At 40.0% G+C, this 27,507-nt stretch overlaps 1 protein-coding gene across 1 annotated transcript in view; it reads left to right on the forward strand.

Annotated features, from left to right (window-relative positions):
* Positions 1–658: 658 nt before the first annotated feature.
* VAV3 (vav guanine nucleotide exchange factor 3) overlaps positions 659–27,507 on the forward strand; it is a 138,772-nt gene continuing 111,923 nt past the window's right edge. Inside the window, exon 1 of the mRNA XM_056497388.1 lies at positions 659–930. Coding sequence (XP_056353363.1) covers positions 727–930 — 204 coding nt within the window. The 5' untranslated portion in view covers positions 659–726. The remainder of the gene's footprint in view (positions 931–27,507) is intronic.

Consider the following 27,507-nt stretch of genomic DNA (forward strand, 5'->3'; position numbering starts at 1 on the left):
GTGTTTTTTTTTTTTTTTTTTTTTTTTTTTTTTTTTTTTTTTTTTTTTTAATTGTTTCCAGGACTGCTTCAAAAATTAAAAAGGAATAATAACTTTTCAGTTTTAGAGGAAGTCGTGAATTCTGGCGCTTGTGTTTTCTGGTTTTGCAGTTTGTCACACTTGGTAACTTAAAATCTCTTGCATTTTTAAAAATTTTAAGTTGTCTAAATGCTTGTTGGAAGCTATTACATATTCCTAAACATTTTTTAAAGTGTAAATAAAGTTGAAGTAATTGCAAAGTACTTTAGGGGAGAACAGATGGGAAACCAATGCTATGCCATGATGCGTTCTCTGTCGTTTCTAGAAGTCGCTGAGAGTATTCCGCTCGAACCTCTTCTGAGCGCTCCGCTGCTTGCTTAGCGAAAGGACAAAGGACCGACAGTCGGGCAGAACATGCCACTGCGCTGCTGTCTGCACCTGCCTGTCAGAGCTCGCCTGGTGTGCCGCAGGTGCTGCGTTTATCCCTCGCAGACGCGCTGCGCGGATCGCCCTCGGGAGCGGCGGGGCCGGGCCGGGCGGGCTCGGGGCGGGCTCGAGGGGCGGTGCCGGGCCGTGCAGGGCCGTGCCGGGCCGTGCAGGCGGTGGGAGCCGCGGAGCCGCCTCCCGGGGCGGGCCGGGCCGGCAGCGCGGTGCCGGGAGGGCGCAGCGGGGCCGCCGCGGCCGCAGCATCGCGGCGCGGTGGCGGGGATGGAGCCCTGGAAGCAGTGCGGGCAGTGGCTGATCAGCTGCAAGGTGCTGCCGCCCAACCACCGGGTGACCTGGGACACGGCGCAGGTCTTCGACCTGGCGCAGACGCTGCGCGACGGCGTCCTGCTCTGCCAGCTGCTCAACAACCTCCGCAGCCACTCCATCAACCTCAAGGAGATCAACCTGCGCCCTCAGATGTCCCAGGTGAGGCCGCTCCCTGCCGCGGTGCCTGCCGTGTCCGTGCTCCGGGCTGCGCTCGGGCTCCCTCGGCCGCTTTGCCGTGTGGCGGTGCGGGCTGTGCCCGCGGCTGCAGCCCGGAGCTGCGGGCGCTGAGGTGAGGGGAGCCGGGCAGGGCTCGTCCCGCACCTGCCCTGCGCCCTGCAGCGCCAGCCCGCGCTCGGCCCGGCCCGGCCCGGCGCTGGGACGGGCTGGCGGCTCCGGCACCGGCGGGAGCCCCGGGCCCGGCCGTGCTGAGGAGGAGCTCCCGCTGTAGTCCCAGGGCCGGCGATTTAACATCTGTGCGCGTTACTGTTTAATGTGAGCGGGTTACAAATCAAACGACCTCTTGCTTCTACTTTCTGTCTCCTCCTGGGGACGCGGGTGGGGAGGGAGAGCGGCGGAGGCCGAGGCAGGGCAGGGGCTGCGGGAAGCGGCGGGTGAAGCCCTGATAGCGCCGTCAGCTGCTCTTCCCAGCTTTTGGTGACCGACGGAGTTGAATGGAGAGGACTGATAATAATGAGAAATTGTGCTCTTGAGAGCTGGTTGCCTGTGTAGTACTATTTTTTTTTTTCCTTTTTTTTCAGGCCCTTTTATTTTTGGCTTTTAAAGTTGATATTTGGAACCATTATTTAATGCCCAAGTCTAATTCCTAATTCAGTCCTGTTTTAAATGCGATTTTTAGTTTGGACTGATGTTTTGTTACTGTGACTAATAAAGTTGGTTTCAGGTATTGAGATAAGATTATATTAATAATTCAAGAAGAGACTATATATACTTGACTTCCTGTCACTGCTTCATGCACACCTATGCCTCGGCAGAGATGGTGGCAGCCAAGCAGATGTTGTGTGGAAGGAAACGAACTTCTGAGCCTGTCATATGTTTTAAAACATTGAGAAACAGATACACTGGAACATTTCAGTGTTGTGGTTCTCTTTTTGATTTATAGTAATACAAACTGCCATTCACGTTTAGCATGCTAGCAAAAAGCAATAGAGTGAAATATACTAATTTGTCTGTGTCTCTGTCGATGTTTGCTTGCAAACCCAGTTATTTTATTTCCTATTAATTTTCTTTTAGCTATGTCTTTTCTTGCTACCAAGGTGGCATTTTGTGGAAGCTCAGCGTGTAAAAAGGAAAAACATTGTTCAGCTAGTCAGAGTAAAAGCTCTGAGGCTCTCGCAGTAGATGTGAATGGTACAGAGGCTATCTCCATGTACTTGAGAGCTCAAGTGCCTCCTTGAATGACATGCTGAGGCAATGCTTCATCTGGGTGATGGAGCACAAAGGGTGGGCTTCTCTGAGTGGTAGAAATTCAGTTCAATTTTTTCTCTGCACCATTATAGCTTATGACTTCCAGCACTTGCTAGACCAGAGCCTTGGTTTATATTAGTTTTTTTGTGTTTTTTTTTTTTTTTTTTTTTTTTTTTTTTTTTTTTTTTTAAACGAACTATAAATGTGTCGTCATGATATTACACGGTATTTTTGAGATGGCTAACTCATTGCATCAGCTTGAATTCTAGATGAATGTTGATTATCTTGATCACTTTTACTTAATTTCATTTTTGATGAGTTAAAACCATGGTGATCTCCTTCTGTCCACTGAATCTAAGTTATCAAAATGACCTGGTGTCTTCTTTGTTAAAGCAGTTTTGGGAATCAAGATTAATATTTATTTCACTAAGTATATTTGAACCATAGCATTCCTGAGGTACCTGCACTCCACAGTGCTAGAGACTGCTCTCTTCAGTGATGCACTTCTCTGCCCTATACAGATTTTACCCTTTAAACAAAGGAAACTGTTGCTGGATCAAAATCTAGAATGGACAACTCTACAGAGTGTTGAATTTACTGGGAATGTTACCTTTGTGTTCTGCAAGTTCAAGATTTGGTGATCTTAGGTTCTGTGGGGTTTTTGGACAGCAGGCACCCTTTCTGCTGGAAACAATCACTCAAGTGTAAATTTCAAAAACTGTTGGAATTGAAATTCTGCTGGTTATTTGTAATTTGTGGCTGAGACCGTAAAGAGCTTCTGGAGACGTCTCCATGGCTTGAAGATAATTCAGTTGGTGAGATGTGCTTGGAGTTGTGCCCTAAGCTGTGAATTTTGTCAGAACAGTACTTGTCAATAGACTAACACTGCATCATAGTAGATTTGCATCATAAAGTTGCTGTATCATAGGATCTTGGGGTCTTGTAGAAACACTAGGTAGCTCACCTTTCCTTGTGGGGTAATGAGTTACAGGCACTGGAGGCAGAGCAGGGCTAGCATTAGGATGGAAATTGTCTTGGCCACTGCCTGCAGTCTGTGTCAAAGTGCTGCTGTGCCTGTACTGCTAAACTGAACTGTTTGAACTTCATATGGCACTTATCCCTGATCTTCTGGAATTGAGCTGCAGCTCCTGTACTCTCTGATCTGATGTTGTTTTCTTCCACTAAGCCCTAGAATGGGTCAGGGGACTCTTACTGCACAGTTTTTAATCAATACAGAGACTGAGAAGGGTGGATGAAGGCTTCATGAATGGCCCTCATTGAGGGCAGACTGTTTGATTTTGGCCTTGTCTCTTACTGCAGTTGATGTTTGTCAGGCCTTTTTTTCTGTGAACCAAGTTTTCATGTCTTGGGGGCTGCTTACAAATGCAGCAGCTCCAAAGAGCAGGAAGGTGAGAGGTGGTGCCTCAGGCAGACCTGGGAGGAGCTGTCAGTCATCGGATGTAAATATCAAGTCTTCAATTTTGTTACATACTTATTTTTTCAGATTAAATGTAGCGGATCGCACATCAGTGGTGCTGTCAGCTTTGCCCTGTAGTCCTTGGTGTAACCCCTTATAAGCCACATCAAAAGTGTGGTGGGATTGTGACTGATGCTGTGGTGCCAAGATGCTGCTTTTTGGTGGAGCCTGATTCAAACAGCAGCACTGTTGCTTTGCCAGGGCAGGAGTAGAAACTGAGATTGATGATGCTGAGCATTGCAACACGAAGGTGCTTGACCAAATGGCATGGGGTGTGTTTTATGGGCTGGCTACCACAGGGAACCACATGCCCTTGTCCCATCACCAGCCATGCACCTTGTGCCTCAGCTGTTCTCGTGGGTGGGCTGTTTGTGTTTGAGATGTGTGGATTCTGCCCCTTTACCTTTTTGGAGATAATGCCTGTGAAAGAGAGATGTCTCAGTGGCTTTAGGCTGTAAAACATTGGGGCTTGAACCTTTGAATGTTGGATGTTTTCATCTGCATCACTGTATGTTTATGAAAATGTGTATATTTGGTTAGAGGAAGTTGTCCTTTGAAGAACAGAAGCTGATTCAGTCAGTTACACTTTCCAGAAAGCGAGCCTCAGATGTTAAAAGTATAAACCTTGCATATATAAGAGCTAAGCAGCGTTGAGCCTTTCTCTTCTGGGTTGCCAGCTCAGTGCTGCTGGGCTCCTGTGTGAGAAGCTGGTGTGTCTTGGTGTGAGGTCCCCTGTGAAAAATTACAGATGGGCTTTGTATGAGGTTGGAAATTCAGGTTCAGGGACATGCATGTCCAGGGTTGTTTGTTTTTTTTTTTTTTTTTTTTTTTTTACTTTGAACAGAGCAGAAAAATGTTTGTTCTGTTAAGGGCTTTTGTGTCAAGTCTCAAACTCACTTTGCTGTTTGAACTCCCATGAGCTAACAACTTGAGTTACTTCAACCTGTGTGTGTGCCATCAGAAAAGGAAATGTAAGAGATGGATCAGGTAATACCTTTTGGCCTTTACCTGTAGGGGAGCCTGCCTGATTCAGTTAGCATTGTGAAAGTGGTCTTATTGCAGGAACCAGACACTTAAACACTGTAGCTATAGGGAATGGAGCTGGAAGAGGGAATGTGCTAAATGAGTAAGGGGGGTGTGCTGGTGTATTGCAGGGCTCCCCTGAAGTGGAGCATCAGTCCCTGGTGACAGTGAGACAGAGGATGGAGCACTGAACTCAGAGTCTGTGTCATCAGAGCTGTTCACTGTAGTTACTCACTTGCCTCAGATGCTGCCCCTTGGCTAATGTAGGCTGGTGAAAGTAATAAAAATAGAAGTGATCCATAACAGAAAATACTAATCCTAATGTTTAATCATCATCAGACATGAACTTAAGTAATTTATCACCAGAAATGTAAAACCTAAACCAATGGATTATAATGGATTTGCAGAAGATGTCATCTGTTTAATGCATATCTTTTATCTTTAATACTTTGCAAGCTAGTTTTGAAATGGTTTTTGCAAGGCATTTAGTTAACTTGTGAGAGATTGCTAAACAGGAAAACAGCACTTAATGCAATACTGGCATGGGAGTTTACCTAAAGGGGATGTTGACATAGATTAAATATTAAAAATAACTATTTCCTATTATTCTAATAAAAATAAACAAAATATCCCTCACTTAGTATTAAAAGTTCAAATACTTTCTAATTTTAGGGAGTTACTTTTTTTGGTGTGACCATATTGTCCAGAGGAAGTTGGTTATCTTTGTCATCCGTGTCGTATTTTGGTGTGGTGACAGAGCTTTTGTGCAGGAGTTTATTTTTCTTGGTTCCAGTGGTATCAGGTAGTCTCAGGATGTGGCTGTGCTGAGTGAGACAAACCTCTCTGTTTCCTCTGATCCTGCCTTTGGCTTGGAGCTTCCCCATTCCCCCCAGCTGACAACCCTGATCTCCTGCCCCGAGTGCAGCTCCCCTAAAGGTGTGTGTGCTGTGTTTTCTTGTTATGTTAGGTGCTAGGAAGTGCCACAAAGATACATCTAGATTAATGCACTTTCTCTGAAACTGTAAAACTTCTTGGGCTTGAACAAGAGTTTAGAAACTGGTTCCGTTTTTGTCGGTGTAGAAACAAGAGATGTATTTAAGTGCCCCATATTCTTGAATTATTTGAATATTACTGTATATTCACATATATTTAAAATAATTGTTATTTAAAAAATAACCTTTTAGCTTTTCAAATGTATTTCATCTCTTTGCTTGCTGGTACTTTGATCCACTGAACATCTTCACCACGTTTATTTCTGTGCTCAATTTAAATTAAAACTATATTTTCTATAAGACATATTATCCAGAAAAGGTATATTTATCCATGTGTAAGTTACATGTACATATGCATATCTTATATGTGTTGGACTTGATAAAATATTTTGAGCAAATATTTGCTCAAAGCAAAACCTTAATATGACCTTTGTTTTGTTCTAAGAAAAGACTGATGAAAAAGTAGTGACCTGGTTTTTCTAGGTAATTCTTTCTGCCTGAGGAAGGTGAAGAAAATAGCTCTTGAAAACTGATGTAATGATTTTAATTGATTCACATTGATTCTTTTTTGTTGGGGGAAGGAAAACTCTAGTTGTACTCTATGGTAAAGCTTATTTTTATTAAATGCAGCATATGCACCTTGCCAAGAGGTGTCTCAAATGTTCCCTTCTGCACAAAATTTTGGTGTGCTGGCAGCTATGTAATACATTAATAGAAAATATTTGTGCTGATTTCTCACAGAGGCTGTAGCATCTGCCAGCAGTGGATGATATAAATTAATGTCTTTGTATGGCACGCTACTATGTCATGTGGGAAAAGTCAAGTTTTTTCCTGAGCCGTATCTGACAAATGTGGGAGACCTGTGACAGTGGCAAGCTAAATGACTGCTCATGAAAAGAAATCAAAAGGGTTAAAGTATATATATATTATATATATATATATTAGGAGGATATAATCAAGGTAAGCAATATTAACTTGAGAAAATGGTCATAAGAAGTTAGGAAGCTGATTTGGAAAGAGCATCAGCAAGCAAGACACTTTAAGAATTTTGATATTTATCCCAAGCAATCTTGGATATGCTGTGTTATTCTTAAATGATAATGGATAGTGGCTTTTTCATTGCTGGCATGCCAGTCTCTGCCACGTGCTGCCTTAGGCCTGTGAGGTGTGGGTTATTTGCCTGGCTGCAGCACTGCACATCAGGCTGGCTTAGCAGAAAACAGCAGCTCAGTTTGTGCACTGGGGAGATAGAGGGTCTTGGATTTCTCACATGCATCTCTTTCCGCTCTCCTTTGAAGGTCAAAAGAGTTGATGAAGTCATAGTTGTAAAGAAGGAAATACTGAGGGTAAGGAGAGAAAGGGCTGCAAGGAGAGAGAGAGACAAGGCAGCTGCTGGGCTGAGGAGCAGACCTTGCAGGGAGTGTGGTGGTGCATCCAGCCTGGCCATGCAAGGGAGCTGGCATGCCTGAGCCTGGCTTTAACTGGAGTGGGTTTTGGGGAGCTGGCAGGGCTGAGCCTGGCTTTAACTGGAGTGGGTTTTGGGGAGCTGGCATACCTGAGCCTGGCTTTAACTGGAGTGGGTTTTGGGGAGCTGGCAGGGCTGAGCCTGGCTTTAACTGGAGTGGGTTTTGGGGAACAGGGTTAACTGGGAGCAGCACTGCAGGCTGCTGAGAGGCCACCAAGGGCTGCCAGGGCACGGTTTGATATTGGTGAAGTAGAGGAGACCCTTCTGCTGAGGCACTGTTGGCTCACTGAGCAGCAGCTGACCCAGAGGGGAACAGGACAAGTGCTGTGGCTGAAAGGAAAGCTGCTGGAGTGTGCTCCCCTCTGTGTGCTGCCACATGCCAGGAGAGAGGGCAGCAACTGCCCAGACCCGAGTGTGTCACTGCCTGGAGCAGGCAGGGAAGTCCTGGCTTGTGCCCTGATTGTGTGGGTATCTGAGTACAGAGGAATATTTATTATTAGATCACTAATAGTTTTAATTTCTTTAAATTTTGGTTTATGTAGAAGTGCCAGTTTTTGAACTCGTTCCCCCAATACTAAAATTGTACCTCTAGGTCTTTAAAGACCAAACTGAACAAAATCCCCCATCAAAAACCTTGAATTTTTTCTTTTCCTTTCTGTTGCTGTGAAACAGCATTGCAGTACTTCCATCTCATTCCATAATACTTCATATCAGTGTGTATTACTGCCTAACATTGCATTATTTCAGTATTTCAAAAATTCTGTTTCACAGAGAAGTATGAATTGATATGCAGTTTATCAAATGACTGTTAATTTCTTCCCCTGCACTTTTTGGCATCATCTGGAGCTACCTTTCTTTCCTCTTATTTTGCTTTGACAAGTCATGTTTAAGACTTGAGGCATTGTGAAATATGAGCTGTTTGCTGAGACTTATGATGTGTAAAATGCAATCTGAACTGACATCTGTATAGTAAGGCTTTGAATTTTTATATTTAAAAGAAAGGTGTTCTCTCAGAGCTCAGTGAATGCTATTGGCTTCAGTTCACCACATTGTCAAGTGAGAATATATCTTTTGGAAAAATATCGGTCAATAACCCTTTCTGTCATCCCACACTAAATGTCAGTAGTGGATGATTTGGTAACATGAAACACTGAAGGACTATTAGTAGGGTATTTGTTTCTTTGTATATTCATAATATGAAACATTAGACACAAATTGCATACTATAGAGGTATTGTAGCAATTTGTATGAAAGCCACTCATGTACTGTTTAAAATGCTCTTGCAGACCTACAGATATGGTTCAGCGGTCTTATATTACAATCCAAAATATTTTTGGCCTTTAGTTTCATTCAGAATTTTGTTTTATAGTTGGTTAATAGGAATTCAGTTCATCTGCCAGTACTTATTTTTTTGCTCATTCTATCCCTGACATTTATTTAAAATCATATAGAGATTAAAGTATGATTGTCTTAAAACAAACAAACCAAAAAAAAACCACAAACAAACAAAGACTCTGTTGCTATAATTAAATATTTTCTGAAAAAAAGTCCAACCAACCCAAACCAAAAATACCCAAAAAAGCAAGGCATTTTTAAAAGTGTATTTTTAACTGGTAAAGCTTAGCAGAACAAGATGATTTGTATTTCCAAAATTCTTGGATATTCCCTTTAATCCTTGGTACCATCAAATTTACCTATTTGTTTCTGAGTTGTATAATGGTATGTGCTGTATAATCTATACTTAAGGTATTTTGTACCATTGCTTGTTCCTTCATTCACACTGTTTCTACATGGAAAGAAGCTTGAGAATCAACTAAAATAGAATAAATAGGACTTGGCCCTTAAAAATGTTATTTGTCAATGCAGTCTGACTTCACTGTTGTGCAGGAAATTTGATGCACTAAGAAATGAACATGTTATTTTACTTGCACACACTTGAAACTAAGATACTGTAATAATTACAGCATCATTGTAGCTTGTATAAATCCTTGTGCTCTACTTGCATGTTGGCAGCCAAGATTTGAGTTGTACTTATGTGCTCCAGTGACTGACTTCAAATTCCCATCAACTGCTGCCTTGTGTAGCAGTGATCCCTTGTATCAGTTGATAAAAGGCCATGAGGGCCATGGTATTTTTCCCTCTGAATTGCTCAGGATCTATGAGTAAAGATGTCTGATTTCAGCACAGAGAGGGTTAAAGGCAGATAAAGAACCACACCTTCTCTACATTAATGTCCCCTCAGATTTTAGGTGTCTGTGGATGGAGGTATGATGTTAGCATAGTGCTACCACGTGAATTGTAACTTGAAGTGAACCCTCATTAATCCCACTTATCTCTGTAGGATTTAGATCAAGATTTGAATTTCTTTTTTTTCTGGAAAATAAGTAGAGTGTAGGAAACACCAGAGAGAATAGTGAAACTATTGCTATTGCCTGCAGCATCTTTCAGTCTCAGAATAGAAAGAGTGAGACTCCCTGAAGTGCCCTTGCAGGCTGCTGCCTTTGAGCCTATGGTCAGTTGATGTGTGGTTGGTTGAAAAGGGATTTCTGCCAAGCTTTTCAAACTTAACTTTTATATTGAGGCAGCTATTTTGAAAACCTCTTCATGCTGCTTTGTGGCTCAAGTTTTGCATTTCACAAATTGTGTGAAGATGTGTGCAGAAATATTTAGGTTTCATTTTGTCTTAATGGTTTACCCTCCGCGTATGCACACAGAGTGATGCAGGATGTCAAGCTGGATCACATTCTCTTCTGAATTGGGAAGTTCTTATTTTTAAACATTATTGACAAGTTTGGTTTCCCACTTTGCTCTTCTCTCTCTCTCTCTCTTTTTTTTTTTAAATGGATCTTGCTTAGCTTTTTGGATGCTTGATGTGAAGTAACAATTTTCGGTCTATACCCCAGAGGGCTTGTTTGGGATGAGTCTGTCCTCTTAGCAGTGTTTGGTTTGACTGAATTCTTAGAGCATTTTTAAAAGTGCAGAGTATGTTAAACCCTATGTGGTCTTTAGCAGGTGTGTAATGTCCTGAGTTTTTATGGGAGTCCTCAGTATGGTTAACTTGGATGATCTTGTTTTGAGTTCTGCCTGTCCTGATCTTTTTCTCCATCACAGAGGGCAATGCACATTTACCCACCACCGTGCCTTGATGTTAATCACTACAAGTAGTCATGAGAAAGTTATTTAGGGTCTGTGTTCATTCAGTTTGTGGTTGGCAGCACTGAGTATGGTGCTGCATCTTCTCTGTGGATTGTGCTGAGGCCGCTGGTTTCACTGCAAGTATGCTGAACAGATGGCACTCTTTGTAAAGCTGAGGTTTAACTCCCCAATTGTTCTCAGCAATGCCTTCAAGCAGTTTTGTTGGTTAGAAGGACTGTGCCTCAGAAAGTGCTGGTAGCACTGGTGCTGTGCTGGTGCAGGTTTTATGAAGCTCTATGGAGGTGACTCCTGTAATCCTATTGAAATGCCTCTATAGCTGTGTCATAGCCCTATAGTTTACTTTCCTGCTGAAGACCCATGTCAAATGATGAGCTGAGCTGACAGGCTTTGCTGCCTGGGACATTTGTCTGTTAAAGCAGAGAGTGATAGGAGAGAGTGTGGATGTAGGGATGGCTGGGCTGTGCTGCATACGGGGTGGGCTGCACTCCATGAGAAGCTCACTGGAACATATTTCAAATTTGTGTGTCTTCCCAGCTATAATTGCTCAGATTCATAGACCCCTGGGGAATCTGCTTAATTTAAACTATCTCCTTTCTCTTTTCTGAGAATGTAGGTTTTTGTAGCTTGGAAGCCCCTTAGCGCATCACGTTATTTCAAGAGCACAAGCTCTGGCAATATTAATGTAATGTGAATTGTTCTCTAGTGTTAAAAGTACCTGCTATGAAGTAAAAAAACCCAAAAAAACCCATAATTTAAAAAAGAAATTATAAATTATTTGCCATGACCAATGGGAGAAACATAGGAAAACAACAACTAATTTAGAAGTCCTGAAACAAGAGGGGTATTTATTATGTAACCCTGTCTGTTAGCACACCTCAATAGAAATTGCATGAGGAGTGGATCCTTCCATCAGTAGTACTGCAATAATTGTGAGTGCATGTGGCCTCTGCTTAGCAGCAAAGAAAGGCTTAGATTTTTTTTTTTTTTTTTTTTTTTTTGGGGCAAAATTGCTGTTTTGGTGGAGTTTGTCTGTGTAGGGCTTCTAAAGGTAGTTGTTATATTAATTAAGGACTTGTTCTTTCTGGTGCAGAACCTGTGTCCATTTCCATGTAATAGAATTGCTTTTTAAAAATGTTTGTCCAAATTTGTGGCCCAAAATGCAGGACCACAAATATATTTTGCTAAGTGTTTAGGTTTGGAAATAACTCCTAAGTGATGTATCTTTTAATTCCAGTGAGAAACAAGTGATTTCATCCAGTGTTGTGTCTAATCTAAAATTTGTGGTGAAGCAGTTCAGCAGGGAAATTAGCTCTGAAAATGCCGTTCTTGGGAGATGTTTTTAAAATTATTTGGAAAAGAAACGTGATAGTATTCAGCTTTTCCTGTTTTGTGCTGAAGAGTATTAGAGTTTGACCTCAAAATCCAGTCTTTCAATAAAGTCATGTTAAAGTTTAATGAACTTAAAATGCCTTTCATCTTGATTTGAAAGAACAGTAGAATTTGAACTGGTAGGGTTTCTGTAGAATGTTTCATTTTCCTGATAGGTCTGCTGGTGACAACCTTTTTCCAATCTTCTCTGTTTGTCATATTTTTCTACCTTGACTCAGGTGACTTGATCTCGCCTATCAGAAAGGCAGGCTGCTCTGTGATTGATAAGAAGTGCCGCTTTGATGGGTCTGGGGTTTTAAAAATTATTAGTATTTTCCCACCTTTCCTTCTTGTCTTTAATTCTCATTTGTTTTGACTCATCTGTTCTGCAACTTGTGCTTGTGCTCTGTCCTCTCAAACTGGTCTGTATTACTTTCACCTTCTACATTTGCCTTCCCCTCCCACTTGTATTTTCTTTTCCTGCCAGTGCATCTGTTTCCTCTTTCACTTCTTTCCTGATGCTCTTTCTTCCGTCCAACTGTTTCCCCTGGGCTGTTGTCTTTGCTGTTCCTGTTGGCTGCGTCCCTCTGCAGGTTGTCTGAAATCTGTTTCCTCCATGGAAAGGAGCGCGTCTCCTCCGGAAGCTGCAGGGATGAGTGTGCTGGGCATGAAGGCTCTGGTGGAAGTTCCACTTTTAGGACCAGTGAAAATGGGATTCAAGGGACAGACAGTGCTTGACCAGCAATCTCGTGTTTGGCTGTTTTAAACTGCTTTTCAGTGACTACTTTTGGTAAATGATGTTTGCTTTGTTTTTATTCATTATTTAAAAAACTTCTGCTGCCTCTCTCTTGCAGTCATAACTTTGCAACATGTGTGAGGGTGTCCCAAAAATTGTTTTGCTGCTTTTCTTCAGGTGACTGGGCAGATCACTCTGGTGGAGTGATGAGGATAAAAGCTAATGCTGGCAGCCTGCAGGGATCAGGCTGGAAACTTGTTCTTTTGAAAGGCAGCAGCTCTTGATTCCTGCCCTTGTCCCAACCTCTGGAGGTTTGTGCCACCACACCAGTGCTTAAGCAATATTATTCTGTGGTTGTGTCCTGAGGGAGCAGGTGGGGATGGGAATAGTGGTTATTTTTAACCACTTCTCAGATTGATTTTTCAAGGTTGCTTGCAAGGCAGAAATAGCCAGTCCTGCTAGCCAGCATGTTCATCCTGCATCTCCTTTGTGCTGGACATCAATCTCAGTGGTTTCTTTGTCTTTCCTGTGAGTTCCACTCACTCTTCAGAGGCTAATAGACATGATAATTATATTTCTGCTTCCCAGACTGACTGTTTACACTCAAAGTGAAACAACTGCTACACTGAGTATCTATATTGTGAGATACAAGCTGCTACACAATGATGTCCCTGAGGGCTTACCTTGACAATGAGTAGTTTATTTCTTCAGGTTTCTGCAGTTTTGCTTGTTTGCCTCTGTGGATGGACACAGCCTTCATAGGCTTGCTATAATTCAAGGAAGTTGCAGGCAGAGAAGTGGGTGATGCCCAGCTGGTTATTCCATGGAAATGGATGTGCTGTCAAAGCTCAGCAAGGCCAAGGCATCACTGACCAGTAACTGTTCTGTAGATGGTTACCTTTTGTCTTGGTTTGGACATTGTTTCCCTGTTTGAGGCTGAAGCAGTTAACTGTTACCATTTGTGAGTTTGTTTTTTTATTTTTTTTTGAGGTTATCATGGGACCAAATGGTATTTTTTCATGCAGTTCTTCAGTTTAATGGAGAACATAGTTTTAAAGAGTAATTATTGCCATACTCATCCCTTCATGCTGGCTGATGTTATGGTTTCATATAATTTGAAGTACTAGAGCAGCTTTAGACTATTTGTTTCACGTTGAGATACTGATGAGAACTTAATCCAGGTCAATGATTTTTGTACTTTAGTTTTGGATTTTAATCCAGGTCAGTGATTTTTTCACTTTGATATTGGATCTTTCATAGCTTGTGAATAATTTGCCTCAGATACCCTTTCAGAACTGAAATATGCTGCTGTGAAGAAGTGGCTTTTGCTCAGTTTTCTGTTATGCTTTCTTCATCAAAGTTCTCATTGTAAAGTTTAGCCTGCTCTTTTATGCTTCCTTTACCTTTAACTGTATATAATTGTGAGAGTGACTTTAACTATTCCTTTTAAAATTTGTTCTACTCTAGTTGAGTCATTCTTTTCCAACCATTATAATTTCTCTGTATTTTCGTACCAGTTATTAGTGTCCCAAGTGGAAAATAAACTAGGAATCTTGAGTAGCTGTAGATTTCACTGGGAGGACACATGATGAGCGAATAAACAGTATATGGTGGTTTTTTTCTCTCCCTCAACTGGTTTTGAAACGGGCGCAATTTTTTTTTTTTTTAAATAAAAGCTTTTAAGTTTGCATAACAGTAGTCACTGACAAAAAGTGATTTCCATATTGTTGTTGTAGGTCCTTGGATTTCCTATGCATGTTCTTCAGTGTCCTCTACTGCATACAAGAAATTACCACATTTAGCAGAGAGTAACTTGTTTTGACAGATAAGGAAATGGGACAATTTCCTTTTTTTTGACAGCTGAAGTAAACTAGCAAAATTAATCAGAAATACCCTTGGGTAGCAAGGCATACTGATATTGAAAAGAGAACGTCATTTGAAGCAGTTTATTGATACCTTGCCATCCTTAAAGAGTCACTTTTCCTGTGAATTGCAAGGAGCAGCCTTGTACAAACTGAATGTTGTGTTTATTGATGGCAGGATGGGTGTCTTGATGGATGTGTGGGTACCTTGTGTCTCCTCCAGAGAGAGAGAGAGAGCTCCTTTCTGCCCTGGGGAGACTCTCCAAGCAGACTTGAGCAGAGAGACCATGGCAGAGTTTATCAGCATTTGTGTGGTGTTTGTGTCCTGGTGGGGTGGCCTCTTGCTGGTAGCAGATCTGGACAGGTTTTGGTAGAGCCATGAGTCACGTTCAGAGGATCAGTTTGGTCAGTTGTGTGTGGCACAGCTGTTTTCAGCCACGGAACAATGAGTCACAGACTTGTGAGTTTCCAGTCCTTGCTAAAGAAAATACCCATGTAGCTGCTCTTGTGGTTTCATTTGGAAATAAGTGAACTGTGCGAGAGTTAAATAATTAGGCTGACTAGGTCAAGTACTGATTTCTGGTTCTTTTTTTTTTTAAGAACACAAATTGAGAAGTGGCATGGTGTTGTCACAAATGGAAAAATGTTTGTTTCTGAAAAACGTGAACAGGATCTGAATACAAATATGTCCTGAATCCTATAGCCAGAAAATTAGTTGCAAGGGTCTATTCTAATTGTTTTGCCTAATTATTCTTTCGTTCTTGTTTCACACAGCCTCACTTATTCTGATCTGTTAAAAGGCTGTTACTGAATATTTTTTCTGTCTAGTTGTTCATACTAAATTATCATCTTGCAACAAATCAAACAAGTTTGTCTTCTGCCACATGGCCTCCATGCTGCTATTCTGCCTGACTTAAAGGCAAGAATCAGCCTTGCAGAATTGTCATGTCCATTTTTCTGAAAATTACTGATGTTGCTTCTCCAGTGCTGAGAACAGTCTCCACAGAGAAGCAGAGGAAGATCTGTCATTGTTATAAATTCCCAGTTACAAATTGCATATATATTGATTTTTTTATTCTTTCTAATCTTGTCTCAATAAGCTATTATGCCTTTTAAAAGATACTCACTAATCCAGGGTCATACTGTATTTTATGTAGATTTCATTTTATTTAGCTGATTAGTCCGTAGAGCAAAAAAATACTAAACAAATCGAGACGTAAAACTAGGTTTTCTAGACAAAATTTAGGCTTCCTAGACATTCTTACAGCTTAGCTCCAATGTTTGCATTCAATATGTTATTTCAAAAAATCACCTAAGGAGCCATTTGTGCTGGAGTGATGTTCTCTAAGGCAATTAGTAAGCTGATGCTTGTTCAGAGGTATGGAAGTATATTACAGCAGCTGCTTGTACTGGTTTTGTATGTGTTCTTTTGTGTAATAATTTAAAAAAAATATTTGCCTACAGCTCACAGGCAGATGCTTTCACTGTCCCCGTGTTAGGCTGTATGTTTTCCTTTATGCATGCATCACTAACAAAACCAGTTATGGGTTCCTGCTCAAGCAGAAATTTTTAGCCAAGACAAGAGTGACTGTTGATTTTTATGTAGATTTGTGTAAATAGCCAGTATCTTGCTGTGACTTTGGCATGCCTTTTTAAATTGAATGCTAATGATGATATTACAATTAAGATAACAGGGATGTATTTATACAACAGCTTAAATTGTGTTGTTGCTAAATTACTAGTAACACTGCTGCTAAATTACTAAATGTTTAATTAATTTGTTCTGCATGCATGACCATCTTAGATTTTAATAGGATTAATTTCATGAATAAAACAGGATCCAGCTCTTTTCACTAAGTTCAGAAGACCAGCAGAGCACTGAATGAGGACTTCCCAAATTAGTGGTTCTTGGGTTGCCTTGGTAGATTGGTTTTTCTGGTAGTGTTGTGTATGTTTCTTGTAAATTTAAGAGAAATTAAAATACAAGCATGAAACTTACCATAATCATTTACACAGCCTTTTTTTTCAGTAATGAGGAATACCTTTTACAGGTGTTTTTAAAATGCTTCAAAAGATTTGCTTTTCATGAGGTCATCAATATGTGTGCAGTTCTGTTTTGAAGTCATTCAGCTATGAGTCAGGAGCACAAAGACTGGGATGAGTTCTTCACTTTAAAATTATCCTTAACACAGTTCATCATCTATGGAGACTTGGAATAATGTGCCAAAACTCAAAACACATCGTACTTTAATAATTGAAATTATTATTTTGGTGCAATGTTCTGTAGTTCTCTTCCCAAGGTGATTGTGTAGCAAGAGAGTGGAAACATCTGGTGGCAAGGTACTTGTACTTGACAAGGTGTTGGTGCCAGAGTGCCCTGGGGGGTTATTAAAGTGGGGTTTTCATGTCTGTGACACCTTCTGCCCCATCTTCTGTGCTCTGATCAGCTACTCCTGGGCTCCATCAGCACCCCATAAATATACAAAATATTTTTTCAGCCTATATTGCAGGATCTGCCAAGGTACAGTAACAGTAAAGCTTCTGCCAGTGTGGCCTGGGGGCCTTTTGCACTGCTGAAGGGTTTAGTCATTGTGGGATCTGAGCTTGGGGCTCAGTGGAGACACTCAGCTGCTCTGCATCTTGGGCTTCACAATGCTGTCCTGATGAAAATGCAGCTTTCTTGTGTCATCTTTTATCATCACCTGCTGAAGACTGAGCAACAGATCTTTTCACTTATGTGGGGTTCTTTACTGCACCTGCTTTTATGCTGTTTATAATGAGCTGTTTGAAACAACCATCTATATTACGGTTATTTAAGAGCAGTTTTCTTAATTGGATTGCAGGAAAATATGATATTAGTATCTTAAGACTCAGCACAAAGTATGGTTCAGTAATGCAGGCTTCTCACTGGTGCTCACATACTCCATTTAAAACCCTGATTGTACTGCATCAAATTGCTCAGCAGACTGAGTCCAGATGATGCTAAATCATGCTTTGCTGCTCAGGTTTCAAAGTATTTGGTTTATTCACAATTTGATTATTTTAGGCTATTAACAAATACTCACTTGTGCTCTAGGATTTTAATTTTTTTACTTTTCATATTTTAATAAATCTTCATTCTCAAGAGACCGTGCTCATGATTGTTTTACTTTCTGAGATGCCAAACTGGCATCCTTTGAAATGAAGTTTTGGACCATTTCTTGGTACACCTCAGCTGTTATTGTGAGCATTAGTATGATTTAGCTGTCACATGAAATGGGACACATACAGAGGTGGCAGATGAATTTCTGTGAGCATCCACTTACTTGCCTCTGCTGAAATGATCATAGCTGTTAATTCATACTAGTGGAAGTAGTATTTATGCAATTTTGACACATCTCCCACACAAATTTGGGTTGCCTTCAATGATGTGTTTCATTTTGGCAGACAGCTTGGAGTGAGTGAATGCAGCCTTTTAGACAGCAAGTGCCTATGATGGTGTACAACTGGAATGCTTCATGTCAGCTTAACCTTTTTCTCTGTCAACCTTCTTTAAGGGAGGAAGCCTACTGCAGATTCCCAAGGATTCATCTGATTTTAAATTTGTGGTATAAATTAAGGTTCTAAAGCTTACCAATTCTTGTGTAATACTTCACTTGAATCCCTTAATTTGGAGGGTTACATGGCACTGAACAAAATGAAGTGCAGTTTGCCTAACACTGGCTGGGTTTCAGAGTGATATGGTAGAAAACAGTTGTGGGTAAAAAGATGTTAGTGTCTACATTTTTAGATGTGTGTTTTAACTGCCTTTTTCCCCAGAATTTGTGGAAGTTGAGAACTCTTAATGTTTTTCTGTCCTACTTACCACAGGAATTGCAGCTGTGGATCAAACCACAGTTGCATCTACTTCAGTATCTCATTATTGACATCCAGACCAGATTCTTCAGAACAGTAATCTGTTCCCATAGGTAGCAGTGGAGGATGTAGTACCTAAGGAATTTTGCAAAATGCATGTGCTGAAGCTAGTTTTGTGCCCCAGACATTCATTATGCTGTTATGCATTATGGCACATTATGCCATTGCAGTCTGCTGCATAAGCTACAGTACTCCAGTGATCTGTAGTTGTGGTCTTCTATTTTAAAAAGGATGTAATAAAATGAGAAGTTCAGACAAGGGCAGTAGAGGTTTTTGATTATATTAAACAAGCAATAGAAAATGAAGAATTTGTCAGATTTTGGCAGGAGGCAACAGAGGGGGAGACTAAGAGAGAAAAGAGAAAATTATTTGCTATCCTTTCCAATGTGGAAACAGAGGAGGTGTCCAATGGAAGTGCTAGGTAACACTTTATAGCACTCAATGCAGGAGGGGTGGCATTTGGTAGCAGGGCAATATGTTGAAGCTCCAGAAAACATCACAAGGTGTAAAAATGAAGTCAGTACACTATACAACAACTAAGCTTTCGCCTCCTGCAAATTTACTTTTGGAGTGTGTTTTCCATTCATGGCTATTCCCACTGGTTTGTGGTTTGGGCTTCTGGACTTATCTGTTCTACTTACTTGACTTGCAAACCTTGAGAAGTATTCTCTGAATATATTGGAAACCCCTGTCCTTGCCACAGAGAGCATGGTCTAATAAACTGCAAACCTGAAGTGACACACCAGTAAAAATAGAACAGTGGATTTTTAAAATAGGTAACTAGAGGACAGCAGCTTCATATTGGACAATTTGTAGAAAGCTGTACTTGCATCTTTATGGTCTTGCTAGGAATTTATTCCATGACCTTAAGAGTTTGGAAAAGAATGCACATATATGCAATTCAAGAAAACATTTAAAGTATTGAATGAATCATGGATGTTAACATTAATGACTGTTAATAAGAATATTTTTCCTTCCTCGTGGAAATCAAAGACCTAGTACATGATCTGTATCTGCTGATAAGAAATGGAAAAGCAGAGGAGTTATTTGGGCTAGGTTCACCTTTAATAGGAACTGAAAACCCTGTGTAGGTCATCAGCACCCCCTTCCCCTCCCTTGTTGTGTTGAATTTCCATGCAGAATTCAGCTTTTGAGGATTTTTTAGGTGCTTAGAAAAGAACAAGTTAGTACATGCTAACTTAAAAATGCTCTTGAGCCCACTCTGTAGGTGTTGGTAAAGGGATTTCATAGCTGAGGTGCAGGTCTGGCTTGTAGGGTCTGTGTTCAGGGCACTACAGCTACAAGTTATTCACAAAGGAGATCCAGTTCAGATGGTGAATTCACTGGTGCTTACTTTTAGGTGTAGGGTAGAAATAAGTGAAAAGGATTGTTTCTGTAATGGAGCTGAAGTCAGGTGTGGATCCCCCAGTGGATTCTCTGCCTTTAGCCTATGTGGCAGCTTTTTGTCACACTTTCATAGGGCTCCTTTAGGGCTCACCCCAAAGTTAACCTCCCTTGAACAGACATAGGAGCAGTAAGAGGTCTTCTTATGTTTTTGTGCTAACATTAGAGACTTGGTAAAAACCAAGCACAGTTATGAATAAAAGATAAAGATACCATGGGAGCAGCTTTTTAGAGTGCCAAGCTAACAATATGGAGCAGATGTGTTGGGTGTTCTCTTTTGCACAGATGTGAGGATCTGTGTTTCAAACTGTTGCTGTAAGGTTTTTCACGATTTCAATGTGAGTGTAATTTTTGTTTTCTTTGACTGTAAAAGTGTTGAGAGCTAATTAGTTTGAGTTTTTTTTTTTCCATTCCTTTTGCTGTTTAAATGTATCAGTTAAGCTGGAGGCTTTAGGGCTCCCCCCTACCCCTACAATAAATTTAAATCCTTTAGGTAGGTATAGGTTTCTATAGGCACACATATAGAGATTTCTGACAACTGCTAATATTTCATCAACAAAGTTGAAATGTGAGTGTTTAGCCTGTGTTGAGACCAATGACAATACATCCAAGTAGGAAATCAGTGTCCTTAGCATCTTTGCCTTTCATAGAAGCAGTTTTCCATGTCACAATTGCAAATACACCTTATGACACAGTGTCTGTCTTACTTTAAATGGCATTTTCATAAACAGTTTTGCCTAGAGCATTTTAACACCAAAATTTTAACACATTATTTTCTTGTGTTTGGCTTTTATTTCATGTCTCACACAATGTAATCATTAATGAGTCAATTATTTAATTATTTCAGTGCTCTTTGCTCCTGGATCTCTCTTTTGATCCATTTTGATTTTCTTTTTTAAGCTTTTATTTTAGTGTGTGTCTGTGCCTTTCCTATTCATTTTCCTGGGGTCCTCTCTTCATTTCCTTGTTGCTGTCTTCCTCCTATTCATGTTCTCCTTAGCACTATTTTCCATGTTCCCTTTGCCTTCCTTCTTTTTGCATTTGCTTGTAAAATACTCAAATCTTTCTCAGAAGACTTTTTTTAGAGATTCAGTTTTAGTATATAAGACAAGGCTACTTATTTGAAAAGGTACCTAAGCACAGGAATTCCTTAGCTATTCTCTTTGTGCTTTACATGCTTAATACTGTGTTCCAGTTGCTGTTTTCTTGACAAGATAGCGCAGAATAGATTAAGCTAAGTCTTGTTAGTGGGGAGCAAAGGGCTACTCTAAAAATTGCCCTTTGCAATTCTGAGGTGCTGTCCTGAGTTCTCTCACCCTGTCTCTTGCCAATTACACTTGGGGAATTCCTGTAGTCAGGGCTTAATGGTCCAAGTATTCCCATGTGTTGCTGCTTTAATGGCTTGTGGGAGCACTTGACTTCAGGGACACAGAGAATTTCAATGTTTCTTTGCCCTCATTGCTCAACCAATGCTATAATGCCAAGGAGAGAGTCAGTAATGCATAACAAATCCTGAACTTCTTTCCCTGCCCTCTATTCACTCTGTATCAGTATTAATAGAAGTGGAGCATCCTTTGTGCTTCCTCAGCTTTTTTGCAAGTTTCAATTGCCATTTTCTTTCTTTGAAGCACAGAGAAGAGCAAACGTACATAAACAAAACTTCATACTCAAGCCAAAATGCAATAGACACAATTGAATAGTAGTCAGTTAGGAATTTTAAGAGCTTTCCTATGAATATTTAATTACTACATTAACTGAGCAAATAAAGAACATGCTATTAATATTCATACAGTGTTAGCAGTGGTTCAGAGGAATTTAATATGTTTTATAGTTCATACAGCATCTTGTGTTGTGCAGGCCTTCAAAGAATGCCCACATCTGGAAAGGTAATAACACTGCAGGTCTCCCTAGCTGCTCCTTAATCCTATGAATTAAGGAGTGTCTTCTCTTCTTTGCATAGCACATTTCCTAGTAAAATTCTTCATTTATGTAATGGTATCATGACGTTAAGCAACTCCTCAAAGAGCTCAGTGTGCTGTCTTCTCCATATTTGTTAGTGTACCTGCTCTGTGGCTTTTTGAGAGCAATGTTTGAGAGGTATTTAACATTTGCCTGGTTTCCTTCTGCTTAGAGCTTTAGAAATATTGATCCTCTGGATGACTGAGGTGGTTTGCAGAACGTAAAACTGAATTCCTTTGATGTGAGTGACGTGTTCTTCCTGTGTGCGTTAGTTTCTTTTTTAAATGTAATTTGCAAGTTAATAGATTTTTATCTAAGAGTAAGAAAAAGAATAATGCTTACTTGCCTGGTAGCTTCCATTTGCTTATGGAAAATAGGAGCACTTATCCTCTCTTGTTGACTTGGTCTTTAAATTCCTTATGGCCTTTTTGCCTTCATTTGGTAAGATTCTGGCTTTAAAAATTTTTCCAAGAAAAGTTGCACACATATGAACAAGAAAAATGTTACAAATGCCATTCCTGAGTCTGATATTTCTCTGTTCTTTCTTGCTGGCTTATGAAAAGACATTAATAGATGTTGAATTAAGACTTCATCAGTGGGTCCATACTTCATTCACTTACAAATCCTTCCAGCTCTTTTTTACTGCATAGAGTGATAATTACTCCTTTTGGCAGAGCAGAACTAATCTAATGTACTTTGGCTGCTGAAATCTGTGAAGAGCCAGGAATGATTTCTGTGTTGAATTGTTAACCCTGACTGTACAATTCTGTCAGTACAAGAGTGGGACTTTGTCTGCCTATCTAGTAATCTGGTGTTAATTAACACACAGGTAGTAAAAAGAAAATAATTGTGACATCTAGTAGAATTATAATGTGCTCCTATTTTGGTAGCCTTCCTTTTGGGATTGTCCTGTCAAAGATGGCATGTGTTGGGGAACTGTCCAGCCTGGTGGTTTATGGAAAGGAGCTCTGGGTAGATGGGCAGCTGTATCTCTAGGTACCTGATTTTCTCCCTTTATTGAATGTGGCTGAAAGAATTTTAAGGAAGCTGGATTTTTCCTGTGCATGCACAGTGTGCAGGAGCTGATGAAACCCTTGGATCTCAATCTCTAGTTACTGCTGCTCTTTCATGTGTGTAGGCTCAAGGTACAATTTTGCTCTTGCTGCTGTGTACCTTTGCTGTGGTGACAGGGTCTTGACTTGGTGACTAGAGGTGATGGTGCTGCTTGCTCACAGCCAGTTCTGGGATCTCTCAAATTTGTACTCAGCAGGATTTGAGCAGCATTTTAATGAAGTTTATGCTGTTCCTATCAGCACAGTTGTTGCAACGAATATCGAAACAAGTGAGCAGACAAGATTCTGCAACCCTCAGGGCATTAATCAACTTCTTGAAGGAAACTGTGAGGAGACAAGTTCTGTTTCAGTGTTTTCTTTCACTGAAATAACTTGCACTTATCAATCTTGGTGACAGAACATAAAAAAGCAATTCTTCCAGTTAAATCCATTATGGAAACATTCACATTTCTCCTCTTGCTTAACCGGTGTAAGTGCAGCTTTTTCCTTTTTGCATATATTCTCAGGAACAGAGTGGAAATAAAAATGAGAGATTTCCAGCTAATCTGTGCTCATCATCATTCCAGGAACAGATAGGAAAGGTCAGGAGCTCATGTTTTGTAGTAAGTGCTGAGGCTGTAGAAAGAGCATTTAAGTATTATGGCAATGGTCTGCTCTTCTGTTCTTCTGACTTCTATTCTTGCATAATTCTCCATTTCTAAAAACACAAATAACCTATAGAAAAATCACACATTCACTAACCTGGATATGCTTCCTTACATGTAACATCAGTATTTCACAAATTAAAAGAACAAAGCAATCATACCCTCTGAGATGTGTGAACTGAAGCCAGATTTGCTCCTCTTGTTGCTTCTTTTATATACTTGTTTTGAAAGTCTGGCCTTTCCTCAGCTATTTTTGCTGTAATATGCTAGCTTTAATGTAAAATGCCATTACTTTTTGGTTTTGCATATAAGACTCTTTAAAGACAAGGCAAATAGCTGCAGCTGTGTAGTTTATGAAGTGCTGCCATTTAGAGGAGGAATAGGAGGGGAAGATATTAGGATTTTCTGTGATAGACACGCCATATTTCTTCCACAGGAGATAAAGTGGATTTAGTGAGCAATAGGCAAAGTAGAGTTGCTTTTTTATGTTTTTACTCTTTTATCATAGCTTGTACATGATGATAGCTAGGAGCAACTGGACTTAGTCCTTATGCAGTTATTGGGAGGCTCCTGAAGTCTGTGTGGGGCTGGGAACACAACAGAAAAGCCAGTGAAGTGCAGTGGTGAAGGGATAGGTATTCCATGTCAGCAAAAATGAATCACAATGGAAGAAAAAACCACCTCCCCTGGCACTTAGTGACAGTGATCCAGTCTGGTTTTAATGCCCCTTATAGCCTAGCATCTGTTTAGGCTGCCTTAGATAACTCAGGCTTCAGTATGTTCCTAGTTAATGCAGTGTGGATGTCTGATCCAGACACAAGGGAGCTGCCAGCTTCCCAGGCTTGTGACTAAATATCTGTGCTTGTGACTCAATCATCACAATAAAAAGGAGGTGGAAGTTGAAACAAATACAAATAGCTCTTTTCCCTCTTCCCACTATTGGTAATTAAAATAATAAAAAAAGTGAATTAGAACTCTGTCTCTCCTGAATACTTGTCATTTCTTGGCCTTTCAGTTTTCACTTGCCTGACTGATGTTGCTATGCTGGAATTTCATTAAATGTCTTGTGGCGTGGTTTGATCTTCAGAGCTCTTTGTGTTGGTTTCTGAATGCCTGTAGAAGTGCTTTTAGTACAAAGGATACATCTAGATACTGAATACTGAATATTATCTGTATCCAACAGACCTTTATTCTATTGAAGTACTTCAGTGTCAAAATATATTTTTTGAGAAATACCTCTTAGATTATGGGAATAGAGGTTATATGGATTTCCCCCCCCCCCCTTTTTTTCTTCTGCATTTCATCTTTCACTTCATTAAAGGTCTGGTTAGAGAAATCTTTCTTCCCTGTGGGCAGCTTCAGCCCTGCCTGTGCTTTTAGTATCTAATTAGTCATTTCTGTTCAGTACCCTTTGTAAAATATTTCTATGCATTTCTGTCAGCGCACACAACTGTGCTCTGTGTGGAAAAAGCCTCAAGTAAATGTTTTTGTGTGAAGTGGCAAATATTGTGGGAGAAAACAGAATACTATTTCTGTGGAACCTGGTATAATGTGATTTGCCCACTGTGTTGTGTTTAAAGTTCAGACAAATACAACCGCTATTATATAAATCATACCTGCCTTTTTAAGGTGGTAGACATACTTTTTTTTTTTTTTTTTTTTTTCAAACTTGCTTGTCATTTCAATAAATGTTGTGTTAGTCCTTCTTGTAAAATTAAATTCAGTGCAGAATGGATCAGAGGCCACTAGAATCTATTCTATAAAACCACAGTGGTTTATCACTGGAATGATACCATTTCAGCAGCCCTGACAATGGCTACAGTAAGGGTTTGTAGTAGTGAAACATTAGGGTGCTTTAGAAATGTCTTCATAATCTATAGCTGTTAATACTAAAAAGTGTTTTCAGGCTCCTGAGCCCCAGTGACAGAATCACAGGATGGGTTGTGATTTCTGTCCCTCTGTCTCTGGAGCTGGATGGAGTCTCCTCTCATGGCATGCCTGTGGATCAGCAGGAGAACACTTGTATTTCTCACTAGTGTTAACTTCTTTATACTCATGGCTGATACTACCCTACTGCAATATTGTACTGAGAATTCTGGACTCATGTCTCCTAATATAGCCATGTAGTTTAAAAAAGGGTGAAAAAATGCATCATTAGCTATTCCTAGGGAATGCTTTTGAGTTATGTTATTTATTATTTCTTTGTAATGAAGAGAGAGCAGTTCTTGTACTGAAAGAAAGTGTTTCCTATTGAGGGGACTTTGAGTGAGGTTTAACTCTTCTTGCATCTCTGAAAACTGGGTACCCCACTGTTCTAATAATCTCCTTTGTGGTGTGCTGAACCATGTTTTCTTTTGAAAAAGAAACACAATAATGCAGTAGGTTTCCAAATATCCTGAGGAGACTGTACTTACTAATGAGAGACTGCAGAGTGATTGTGCCTTTTTCTTACTGCCAGCAAGGAAGGCTGTCTTTTATAGCACTTCCTAGATTTTAGCAGCATGCTCTTTTTTAATTTGGAAGCTTTTCTTACTAATTTGTACATCTTCATACAATAACCACAGTGATAAAAATCTTTGTTTTCAATGGGGGAAACATTCTGTAGAAGATGGCAGTATAAAGTTTTGGAGATAATTCTGGAAGTTGTCCGGGTAATATAATCAAATAACTTTTATGAAACATTAGTAGCATATAAGAAGGGGTTTTAAAAGACTTTTATATATATTGTACCTCAAAATGAATTCATTTAAATATGAACCTGCTTTTGGTTTGAGGTTTTTTTTTTTTTTTTTTTGCAGCTTTATCCTTGTAGCTGCTGTGGTTAGCTTAATAGTAATAAGAATTTAATTTTCATTTTACAAGAGAAAACTGATGGATACTCAAACCAACTCAAACTCACTAAGCAGTCTTTGCACTTGTAGGGGGTGGAACTGTAATGTCAGGACATCTATTCAGCTGAAGGCACTGCCTGGCACACACTCAGTGATGAGGTGCTCCCATCTGAAGCTCAGGCAGATTTGACACTTATTGTGTGGTTTCTAGAGCCTACAAGACATGTTGTATGGTTATTGAATATTAGATCATAATTAGGCCAAACCTCTTTAACATAATGATACATGTTAATGAATTAGCATTTAAAAAACAAGAAAAGAGGGGCAGAGGAAGACTGGGATTAGATTCTTCTTTGGTCTTACTGTTAAAATATTCCAAAGAATTTAATTCACTACTTAGAGTGTAGGTGCTTTAATATTTCCTTAAAAACATATGGGCTTGTAACTTCTTGTAATTTGCTTTCTAATATAGTCAGATATAATCCGTACTAACAGTAATTTAAACAAAATGCTGATGTCAGGAAATTGCTCCAAATTTAAAGAAATTTGAAGTAACTAATAAATCTTGTTGGGAAGACGCTGTCATTTTACCTTGTCTTGTAGGAAATGTCTGTTAAGAATAGTTGGAGAGATTTTGCAGAAGGGAGAGGACATATTGTTTGTGAAAAACTGCTGATCCATTGAATAGTTTTTTTTAGCTATATTAAGAAGCTAAATGCAACTCACTAAAATGCTCTTTAGCAAATCTGGGTCGGATTTTAGGCCCATGACAGCTCCTGTCTCTCCCTTAGCTTGCTCCCTTTAGAGGTAAACAATTTAATGCAGCTGTAAGCTTTCTTTGCACAGGGAAACTTCAGCACTAACTAATATAAACTCAAAACTTAGGTGTCAAAAAGGCAGCTGAATTTTCCAGTGAGAATCACATCTGTCAGTGGTTTTGAGAATTTTGTTGTAAGAATATAAGTGGGTATTCAAGTTGAATCAGTACTGTGCATTCAACAAAGTGGCCATTGATAGCTTTTAAGAAAAATAATAAATCTGGGGAAAAATACAGCAGAAAACAATAATAACTTTGTATGTGACATCTTGCTTTTGAAGCTCATTTTAAAGACCAGGTCATTTTCTGATTCTTTCTGCCAGTGTGATGGAGGAAGAAGGACATATGTCGAACATCTGTTGGCCTTCTAACCTTACAATTTTGACTTCAAAATTATAATCTTTGCAAAACCAGATAAGCATGCCATATTGACTAAGCAAGCTAGACTAATTCTTAAAATTCCACTTGGCATGAAAGCAGTCGGCATAAATGCAGTGTTGTCCTTGAGCAGCCCAGCAATGCCTGCCCCATGCGAACTGGGAGGCACGTGCTGAAGAGGCTCTTTGCAAAGGGGGAAAACTGTGGAGGCTGCAGGTCTGCCCAGTAAAAC

Source organism: Oenanthe melanoleuca, chromosome 8, assembly GCF_029582105.1.
Source record: "Oenanthe melanoleuca isolate GR-GAL-2019-014 chromosome 8, OMel1.0, whole genome shotgun sequence".
Taxonomy (NCBI): Eukaryota; Metazoa; Chordata; class Aves; order Passeriformes; family Muscicapidae; genus Oenanthe; species Oenanthe melanoleuca.